Here is an 11,673-nt window from a genome sequence, read left to right on the forward strand (position 1 = left end):
GATACATACTAAGTTGAAAAAGGCTGGCCCAGCCGTCTACGGCGCAACGCTCCGCTGTGAAGAGTTGCGTCCCTTGGGCATGCCAGAAACCTATGATTGTGGGTTCGAATACCGATTCGCCCGGATTATGTTTCTAGGTTTGTCAGCACCATACCCGTCCTCATGGGTTTCAACGAAGTGGTAAACGTCTGAGACCTGTATCACTTCGGGCCTTTCTCCCACATTAAGCTGACACGCCGTCATTTAGCTGGAATATTGTTAAAAGCGGCGTGAAACCCAACTCACCCACTCACTAAGTTGAAATTTCAAGAAAATGATCTTGAAATTTGCAGATGTTATGTTTAAATTTCAAGATACTAAGTTACTAAGAAATTTCAACTTAGTAGCTTGAAATTTTAACATAGCATCTTGTCATTTCAAGCAAAAAGTATATAATCAAATGGCCCTAAAAGGCTTACGTATAAAGCTTTACATGTGGGTTTATTATTTCCTAAGTAGGGGCGGTGGGGTAGCCTAGTGGTTAAGGCGTTGGCTACCCGCCGAAGACCCGGGTTCGATTCCCCACATGGGTACAAGGTGAGAAGCAAATTTCTGGTGTCCCCCGCCGTGATATTGCTGGAATATTGCTAAAAGCGGCGTAAAACCATACTCACTCACTATTTCCTTAGTATAAGGAGGGACCGCCTCCGTGGTCTAATGGTAGAGCGTCCGACCGGAGAGCGGAAGGTCCGGGGTTCGATCCCCGACCCCCGTCATACCAAAAGACGTTTAAAGATGGTACTTGTTGTTACCCTGTCTGGTCGGCTCGGAGCCAGTATACTGTGTCTGAGTAGGGTATTCATGCTAAACTGCGGCATGGTATCTAAGTGGGCTAGCACTATAAATAGGCATCATCCGGGATTGTACAAGCAGCCACACACACACATACACGTGCATACACGTCGCTATATAAGTGCAATAATCTTGGACGCGACGTTAAACCTCATTTCACCTCACCAGTATAAGGAGGGATGTAATCTAATGTGCCGCAATTTTGTGTAGAGTTGTGTCTATACCTATGCTCCTGGGTTCGAGTCCCGGTTCGCTCTGTATATGCTTCCAAGTTTGTCAGTCCTGAACACGTGGGTATCACCAAAGATACAAACCTATAGAATCAGCGTCACGTCGGAATTCCAGCTGAGACCCCGTGATGCCCGAGCGTAAATATCGATATAATCTGAGCCTCACTCCTTAGGTTTGTCCTTTTTCCCAAGGTCACGGACCCCTGTTTATTTTCTGAATTCCTCAATCAAGTTTCTGTGAGTGAGTGAGTGAGTGAGTGAGTGAGTGAGTGAGTGATGTGTGAACGATTAACCACTAGGTTATTCCAGCGCCCTCAAGGTGTTGTGGATATATTTGCACGGCACCGTGTTTTGTTTGTTTGTTGTTTAACGCCGCACTCAGCAATATTCCACCTCTATGGCGGCGGTCTGTAAATAATCGGGTCTGGACCAGACAATCCAGTGATTGACATCATGAGCATCGATCCACGCAATAGGGATACGATAACATGCATCAACAAAGTCAGCGAGCCTGACCACCCGACCCGTTAGTCGCCTCTTACGACATGCATAGTCGCCTTTTCCGACAACGATGAGTTTCTGTAGACCAATTCTACCCCGGATCTTCACGGCACCATGTAATGTCCACAACGACAAATTTCACTATAACGCCTTTCCTTCTATGTGAAGCTCAGATCAATCAACCTTGGGTGGAAAGCTGTTGAAAGCGGCGTTTAACTCAACTCACTCAACATTAAGATACGCGAGATATGTGCAACGAGGCGTAAACCCAGCCAACAAACTCGCCGCCACGGTTGACTAAACACGTATGTCAAGTCCCATATGAAGAGCTTGAGCAGACGAGACACAGGTCATTGTCGTCTGATCGTCTCCTATATATCTCCTCCACAAATCAAGGAAACAGGGCCTCTAGCGTGAGTATTGCTCCAGTTTTACACTCTTCTCATTATCATAAGTGATTGGTAAACCCCACCGATAAACAACCCCGCCAGTGGTTGGTAGTGATGATTTATAGGAGTAATTCACCTCTGTGAGATTATTACCTGTTTGAGAGTCACGTTCAGTCGTTCTGAACTCTCACTGTTGGGTTCGTATAAACAAGACGTGTGACTCGAGAGCCTTCCCGTGAATGCATAGCTGTTAACAACGAATTTTTCTCCTAATTAGGAAATCTTAGCACTTTAGAAAGTAGTTTGGTAGTGCAAAATGGCCTAAGTCCTTGATGCGTCTTCAAAGTAGGTCAAGCCAAGTGTAAACAGGTATGTCTGTTTGTAAGCCAGGTAGACATAAGCTGTATTTGTGTCTGACCAAGTGTTTGTTTAGTGTTCGGGGACCTGTTGGAGAGGATTGTTAGGTCTGTCTTCAATCGCGGATGCATCTTTTTGGGAAAGAAGGAGCATTTCGTGATATGGTAATCTCTCATAGTACCTGTACTTGTGTTATTGTGTGGAAAGTATACGTATATCACCAAATGAGTTAACCTTTTTTCACGTTGTTTTGATTTTTATTTAACCCTATAACCTATACAGTTTTCGAATGAATGCATGTTTTGTATGCTTCAAATGAGATGCAGGTGCGCACCCCTGCACCTTCTCGCACCCCTCTGGATCCTCGTATGACATGACATGCCTACGAAAGACGTCACATGATTTCGGCGTGTTTCATTAAAGAACAGTTTGCTTGTTGTCTGTGTAATATGTCTGACTGTTTGTTTGTTTGTTTGTTTGTTTGTTTCACGCCGCACTCATCAATATTTCAGCTATATGACGGCGGTCTATAAATAATCGAGTCTTGACCAGACAAATCAGTCAATGACATAATGAGCATCGATCAACGCAATTGGGATCGATGACATGCATCAAACAGGTCAGCGAGTCTGACCACCCGACCGCGTCAGTCACCTCTTAAAAAAACATAATCGCCTTTTGCGGCAAGTATGTGTTGCTGAAGACCTACTGTATCCCGGGTGTTCACGGTCTGGTAATATGTAATATAATAAAGAGATACTGCCCCTTTATCATCGTTGTACGAGTGAGTATGGTTTTACGCCGCTTTCGGGAATATTGCAGTAATATCACCAGGCTTCACACATTGTACCCATGTGGGGATTTGAACCCGACGTAGCGAGCGAAGGCTTTAACCACTAGGCTATCCCACCGCCTGATCTTTACAGAAAGATTACAGAAGGCCCTTACCCCACTTTATGTTGTCCGTGTACAAGGCCTAGAAGTTGTATTTCGGAGTGAAAGTGAGACATTGTATTTCCGGGTATAAAGATATTAATCACAAAGGTTAAGTTAACAAATAAAATCATGTTTGAAGGATTTGAATGAAAAGTGCTTCGACTGCACACACGCATGCACACGCAAACACGCACACACACGCGCACACGCACACACACGCGCACACGCACACACACACACGCACATTAGTATCAAATAGTCGTGCTTTTATCACCGACACCATTAAGATTAAAAACAGACTTTGTTTCCTGCTTGTAAGAAATGTACGCACCCAGAAGTGAAGATCGTACAAACCTGGTAGAATAATTTATGACACAGGTCTTGAAACATGTCCCCGCTGTCTGACATCCACCATGGAGTACAAGTGTGAGCGCTGGCAGACAGAAGAGGGCTTGTAAATGCCAAGTGTAGTCAACTCAAGTCCTTGCATGTAGCCCCCCCCCCCCCCCCTTCTCACCCAAACCCACGGAGTCGTGTTTTATCCGTAACAAAAACAGTCGTCGTTGGCGACGCAATTCGCAGTTGCGTCTATTGGGCACGCCAGAAACCTATGATCGTGGGTTCGAATCCCAGTTCGCCCCGATTGTGTTTCAACCCGTGGGTTTCAATTAAGTAGTACAGTATAAGGCCTGTATTATTCATTGAGTTCCTCTCACTTAGGGGGGGGAAACGCCGTGATATAAATGGAATTCTGTTCAAAGCGGCGTTAAACTCACTCAGTGAGGTTATAAACGTTGTTCACGTTTTTCCTTCTCGTACAGTTCACGACAACGATGGAGACACCGGAAAAGCAGTATCATGCGGACGAGGAGCTAGTCATGACGTCCATGGACAAAATGAAGTTCGGCTTCCTCGTCGCATTCCCTGTCGTCATGTTTGTAATGACTGTCATCCTCATGGCGAAGTACAACTAGGTCAAGGTCGAATATATGATGAAGGTGAGTATATTAGTCATTCACCTCCACTTTGCCAGGGTTAGTCCCCAGCAACGCATACTGGTCGTAAGAGGCGACTTAATGAATCAGGCTCGCTAGCCTGGTTGACGGCGTGACATCGTTCGCAGATCGCGTAAATAGTTGCTCACAATATCAATCCCTGGATTGTGTGGTCCAAACTTGGACATATAGGTAGAATAGTGCTGAGTGCGTTAAACAAACAGAAAAATAATAAAATATCTTCACTATGAATAGTCCGGTTCATTAAACTGTCAGTCGCCAGTTTACAATATCCCGTGTTTCAGATACAAGGAAAACTTAGAAAATGGGATCCATCGGCAACACCACGGCCATAGCGGCCACAGCAACATCACGTCCACGGCAGTCACTGCAACAACTGAAGCATCTACATACTATCTAAATCTTCTGTCAACATGACGCTATTAGGGGCAAAAACGTATCCATTCATCATGAATTGTTTGTCTATCAAAAATACGTTGTTGTTTTTATCCAACGATGTATCAAATCTCGAGGAATTGCATTGTTAGTTGACTTACTGTTTCCAAGTAATATATTTTGTATACAATTTAAATTTCTATAAATAAAACCACTAATAACAGCTCGTGTTTTGATTGAGGTGAGGTGAAATGGGGTTTAACGTCGCGTCCAAGGTTATTGCAATTATAAAGCGACGTGCATGTGCGTGTATGTGTGTGGCTGCTTGTACTAGTCCGGACTGATGCCCTTTTTATAGTGCTAGCTCACTGAGATACCATGCCACAGTTTAACATAAATACCCAATTCAGACACAGTATACTGACTCCGAGCCGACAAGTCCTTGTTTTAGCCCCTCAATGCCGAGCGCCAGACAGGGTAACAACAAGTACCATATTTTAACGTCTTTTGGTATGACGCGACCGGGATATCGATCCCCGGGCGGACGCTCTACCACTAGACCACGGAAGCGGTCTATAAGCCTAAATATCATATTCACTTTGGTTGTAGTTTTTTTAAAGAAAGGATATGTTTTCGGACACTATTTTAAACAACGCAAAAAATTCTCTGAAAGGACCTGAACAAATAATTCTGACAACAATTCAGAATGTTTGGCCAACATTCTTTTTCTTAAGGCAAAATTATTTTTTCTGTGTATTTTTGAACAAATTAATTTGTCAGAAAATATGCAGGATTCGTTGAATGAATGTTGGATCGCACGCTATTCAGCATCAACAGCCGGACACGCCTGGTCATAGAAATAAAAATAAAAAAACACCCTCATTCTGAAAATATTATGTCTTCAGCACAGACCGAATCGCTTCACGAATGCAAAATATAAATGGTTTGTCTGATAACATTGAAAAAAAACGTTTCCATGCAAAAAAACTATTTTATTCGGTAGTCGTGTTGTACAGGATACTGGCTACATAATGATGAAACAAACATCTTGTAGACTAGTCCTAGTTTGCATGTTACTCGCTCATTAACTGTAACAACATGAATTTGAAATATAACATACATTGTTTGATTGACATTCTAGACGTTGCTGAGTAGATAATAAAAGATACAACTGTATGGATAACGGTGTAAGTATTTTACACCGAAACGTCGCTAACTGCAGTAAACGAGACGTTGTTATCCATAAAGTTGTATGTGTTCTTATCACATATATTGATGATTTCAATGTAACACAAATAACAAGAGTCTTCGAAAGGGCTAGTAATTATATCATAATAATTAATAAACATATCAACTTATGTCTACGATATAGTACTGTGACGTATATGCACGAATACCGATGGTGTAGTACTGTGACGTATATGCATGAATACCGATGGTATAGTACTGTGACGTATTTGCATGAATACCGGTGATGTAGTACTGTGACGTATATGCACGAATACCGATGATGTAGTACTGTGACGTATATGTACGAATACCGATGGTGTAGTACTGTGACGTATATGCACGAATACCGAGGTGTAGTACTGTGACGTATATGCACGAATACCGATGGTGTAGTACTGTGACGTATATGCACGAATACCGGTGATGTAGTACTGTGACGTATATGCACGAATACCGGTGATGTAGTACTGTGACGTATATGCACGAATACCGATGATGTAGTACTGTGACGTATATGCATGAATACCGGTGATGTAGTACTGTGACGTATATGCACGAATACCGATTATGTAGTACTGTGACGTATATGCATGAATACCGGTGATGTAGTACTGTGACGTATATGCACGAATACCGGTGATGTAGTACTGTGACGTATATGCACGAATACCGATGGTTTAGTACTGTGACGTATATGCATGAATACCGGTGATGTAGTACTGTGACGTATATGCACGAATACCGATGATGTAGTACTGTGACGTATATGCACGAATACCGGTGATGTAGTACTGTGACGTATATGCACGAATACCGATGGTGTAGTACTGTGACGTATATGCACGAATACCGATGGTATAGTACTGTGACGTATATGCACGAATACCGATAGTATAGTACAGTGACGTATATGCACGAATACCGATGGTATAGTACTGTGACGTATATGCACGAATACCGATGGTATAGTACTGTGACGTATATGCACGAATACCGATGGTATAGTACTGTGACGTATATGCATGAAACCCGAATGTAGTACTGTGACGTATATGCACGAATACCGATGGTATAGTACTGTGACGTATATGCACGAATACCGATGGTATAGTACTGTGACGTATATGCATGAATACCGATGGTATAGTACTGTGACGTATATGCACGAGTACCGGTGATGTAGTATTGTGACGTATAAGCACGAATACCGATGATTTAGTACTGTGACGTATATGCACGAATACCGATTATGTAGTACTGTGACGTATATGCATGAATGCACACGTGTGATGTGAGACGCACCTGTTCAATCGTGTTCACGCAAACCCAATCTGTTCTCGCGAGTGCATGCGTACGGGACGTTTGCTTTCACTTGAGGCCATAACTACATACATGTATGTGAAGTACATGTCCAGACAATAGCACACACGTAGATGACGTAATGTCCACTTGAGTAAATACGTAGGTGACGTACATGTCCACTCGAGTACTTACGCAGGTGACATGCATGTTCACTCGAGAACTTACGTAGGTGACGTACATGTCCACTCGAGAACTTACGTAGGTGACATACGTAGGTGACGTGCATGTCCACTCGAGTACTTACGCAGGTGACGTACATGTCAACTTGGGTAAACACGCAGGTGACGTGCATGTCCACTCGAGTACTTACGTAAGTAACGTACATGTCCACACTAGTACTTACGTAGGTGACGTACATGTCCACTCGAGTACTTACGCAGGTGACGTACATGTCCACTCGAGTACTTACGCAGGTGACGTACATGTCCACACGAGTACTTACGTAGGTGACGTACATGTCCACACTAGTACTTACGTAGGTGACGTACATGTCCACTCGAGTACTTACGCAGGTGACGTACATGTCCACTCGAGTACTTACGTAGGTGACGTGCATGTCCACTCGAGTACTTACGTAGGTGACGTACATGTCCAAACGAGTACTTACGTAGGTGACGTACATGTCCACACTAGTACTTACGTAGGTGACTTACATGTCCACTCGAATACTTACGTAGGTGACGTACATGTCCACACGAGTACTTACGTAGGTGACTTACATGTCCACTTGAGTATTTACGTATCTGACGTACATGTCCGTTAGAGTACTTACGTATCTGACGTACTTTCCTCTTCAACCCTTACATATGTGACGTACTTGTCCGCGTTAGTCCCTACGTTGGCGACGTACCTTTCCATCAATACGTTAACTTGACCACATACGTATGTGCGTGCCCTATCAATGAAGTCACATAACAGTTCGCGTTGATCTTGACGCACCGGTCCTTACCGATTTCATCTTAAACCATATACACAGTAAGTTACACTTTAAAATTTTGTCAGCCATGTTTTAGCCATATACCGATGAAACACACAAAGAATATACAAGCATACAAGCAGTTAAGCACACCTTTTCAAAGCAGCATGGTACCCTGGCATCGTTATACGTCATCCAATGGTAGAACCGCCATGTCAACATCAAGTATACAGTCAGTGAGTGAGTTGGGTATAACGCCGCTTTTAACAGTATTCCAGTTATATCACGGCATGTCAGCTTAATGTGGGAGGAAAGCCCCAAGTGAAGCAGGTCTCAGACGTTTACCACTTCGGTGAAACCCACGAGCACGGGTATGGTGCTGACAAACCTAGAAACATAATCGGGGCGAACCGGGATTCGAACCCACAATCATAGGTTTCTGGCGTGCCCAAGGCACTCAAATCCACACAGCGAACCGTGGCGCCTTAGACGACAGGGCCACCCGTGCCTCCTCAAGTATACGTATCCTTATCACATCCAGTACAATCGACCTGGAGTAATCGAGTCTGGATCACACAAACCCGTGATTGATAGTTAGAGCAGCGACCCGTATCAGTACAGTGATACTGTCACAGGAACGCATTCTGATCATCGTCGAGGAGAATCTGGATTTCGAACCCACGAATAGCGGATACCGGCATCACTAAGGGAGGTAACTCTTAGCTCTAGCCGTGAACTCAATGTATCCCGTTTGCTTTTGTTTTCATATATTGAAAAAAGTTCCAAACTTCTGTTCCGTCTCAAGATAGCATAAATCTGATGTAAACCTGATGTAAATCTGATGTAAATCTGATGTATATCTGATGTAAATCTGATATAACTCATGTATGGTGGTCAGATCAGATAGTGATCGGACTTGATGTCGATGGTGACTTCTTTCAGTGATACGGATCGAGTGTGACGCTTGTTTCAGCATTAACTTTGTTTTTCGGGGACATCATTCGGAGTAACTCTCTCCTGAATCGTGGTCCTGTGAGACAGTAGAGAAAGAAATGAGCGGCATTGTTCGTGTACTGCAACAGATTCACCAGACACCAGCTCAGATGGAGCCGAGCCTCGGTTTGAGGATCAGGGTCCTCGCGCCATGTTCCGAACCCGATCATGTACACAACAATTGGTGACGTCAGCAGCAAGAACAGGCAGTTGACTGATAATAACATCACCGTGAGGTGGGACGATTTCGGACAAGCTGATCTGGCTTTTGTGTTGTTGTTGTTGTTGTTGTTGTTTGACTGCGTGCTAATGACGCTGATCTTCGGATGTTTTGATTGGCCATGCGAGGTACTGATGTGTTGTGCGTTCTGATTGGTCGATTTTAGTTCATGTTGGTACCTCTCACGCTCGGAAACGGTGTGCCGACGAATCTTGCTGGCAGAGATGGCGAGCTTCCTGATAATAATGACGTTGCAGATGATCATGATGGTGAACGGGACGAAACATACGATGAACAGATCAATCCAAGGCCAGATGACAGTAACAAATTCTTTCATGTCGTCGTTAGCAGCATCACAATCTACCCCTTCCCCGAATATCGTACGAGGACTGAGACCATACGACCAGGCGAAGTGAACGTTGATCACCATCAAGAAACCCAACATGGCGGCGGCGGTAATTCTCGCCCTCCGCAGGGTACAGTACTTCCGGGCTTTGAAAGGTGCGAATACGAATAGGCACCTATCAACGGTGAGCGCAACCAGTATCCAAGCTGCGAAGTCTAGAGACACATACACAAGAAATATATGGAATTTGCAAGAAAAGTCTGAATCAATGCGAATGTCTTCGTCAAACGTGTAATTTAGCCAGTAACGCAGTAACCCTGTATACAACACGAAGACGTCAGTGACCGCCAAAACAGCCAAGTAAAACATCGTCGTCGAGGTTCGCATCCGTTTGCGGCATAACACGATGACAGACAGCAAGCTTCCGAACGTACCAATCAGAATGAGCAGCGGAGAGATCGACTTCCACATAACCACCCCTGTCTGGTATTCGGGAAAGTCCTTGTAAGTCAGATCAGTAATGTTCATTGCAATGGGGACGCCATCGGGTTGAAGGCGGAACTTGATCATTGTGAAGTCACGGGATCAGTAGCACCAGTGACAATGGCAGTCCGGGGTTTTCTGCTACCTGGAACAGATAAATGACTGATTAAAAAAATGAAGCGTACTTACCATTTTGTTTGCTTGTTTGTTGTTTAACGCCGCAATCAGCAATATTGCAGCTATATGACGGCGGTCTGTAAATAATCGAGTCTGGACCAGACAATCCAGAGATTGACATCATGAGCATCGATCCACGCAATTGGGATCAATGACATGCATCAACCAAGTCAGTGAGCCTGACCATCCGATCCCGTTAGTCGCCACTTACGACAAGCAAAGCGTGGGCTGCTGAAGACCTATTCTACCCCGGATCTTCACATTCCTTTACATTAGTCGGTGAAAAGTGAGAAAAGTAGGTATCAATACAAATGTTATTGTTTAATGTTTAACGCAAACGCCGCCTTGACAATGTTCAAAATAGGACCTCGGGCTGAAAAAAAAATCTGGACTGGACCGGACAAACCAGTGATCACGATAAGGATCGGTTAACGATCTTAATTTCTGAACCGAAATTCCGGGGGACAATCAAAATGTCAGTTCATACCAGTGAGTGAGTGAGTGAGTGAGTTGGGTTAAACGCCGCTTTTAACAATATTCCAGTTATATCGCGGCGTGTCAGCTTAATGTGGGAGGGAAGCCGGAAGTGATGCAGGTCTCAGACGTTTACCACTTCGGTGAAACCCATGAGCACGGGTATGGTGCTGACAAACCTAGAAACATAATCGGGGCGAACCGGGATTCGAACCAACAATCATAGGTTTCTGGTGTTCCCAAGGGATGTAACTCTGCACAGCGAATTGCGGCGCCTTAGACGACTGGGCCACCTGTGCCCCCTCTTACCAGTGTCAGTAAGTAAAACGGCGTTTTTCAATGTAGGGAACGACCCAGTTTACATCATCAGTAATTAAGGGGCACGATGGCCAAATCGTCAAAGGGTTCGATTCTGCGGTTCGTGCTGATTATGAATCCTGGTTAGTCAGCACCATGCCCGTCTGAGTTTCACCAAAGACCTGCATCCTCTCGAGCTTTCCTTCCACGTGTTAACTCACTCACCGTCTCACTCATTAGGAAGTCATTGTTTGACTTACCCACACCCGTACTCCATGTCATCATCGATGTTGTGGACATTACATGGTGCCGTGAAGATCCGGGGTAGAATAGGTCTACAGCAACCCATGCTTGTCGTAAAAGGCGACTATGCATGTCGTAAGAGGCGACTAACGGGATCGGGTGGTCAGGCTCGCTGACTTTGTTGATGCATGTTATCGTATCCCAATTGCGTGGGTCGATGCTCATGATATCAATCATTGGACTGTCTGGTCCAGAGTCGATTATATACAGACCGCCGTCATATAGCTGGAATATTGC

The 11,673-nt window shown here is 44.3% G+C and overlaps 1 protein-coding gene and 1 long non-coding RNA gene across 2 annotated transcripts; one reads left to right on the forward strand and one right to left on the reverse strand.

The window, feature by feature from the left end:
- Positions 1 to 1,877: 1,877 nt before the first annotated feature.
- LOC139448303 (uncharacterized) lies at positions 1,878 to 4,858 on the forward strand. Its single transcript, XR_011652065.1, has 3 exons — positions 1,878 to 1,975; positions 4,066 to 4,242; positions 4,545 to 4,858. It is a non-coding gene; the product is annotated as an uncharacterized lncRNA (long non-coding RNA).
- Positions 4,859 to 9,034: 4,176 nt separating this feature from the next.
- On the reverse strand, positions 9,035 to 10,272 carry LOC139448472 (cysteinyl leukotriene receptor 1-like). Its single transcript, XM_071230019.1, has one exon. It carries the CDS (start codon positions 10,270 to 10,272, stop codon positions 9,082 to 9,084), a length of 1,191 nt encoding a protein of 396 aa, XP_071086120.1. The 3' UTR covers positions 9,035 to 9,081.
- Between the last annotated feature and the right edge of the window lie 1,401 nt (positions 10,273 to 11,673).

The sequence above is a fragment of the Haliotis cracherodii genome, unplaced genomic scaffold, assembly GCF_022045235.1.
Source record: "Haliotis cracherodii isolate W230 unplaced genomic scaffold, xgHalCrac1.p SCAF_7, whole genome shotgun sequence".
NCBI classification, from domain to species: Eukaryota; Metazoa; Mollusca; class Gastropoda; order Lepetellida; family Haliotidae; genus Haliotis; species Haliotis cracherodii.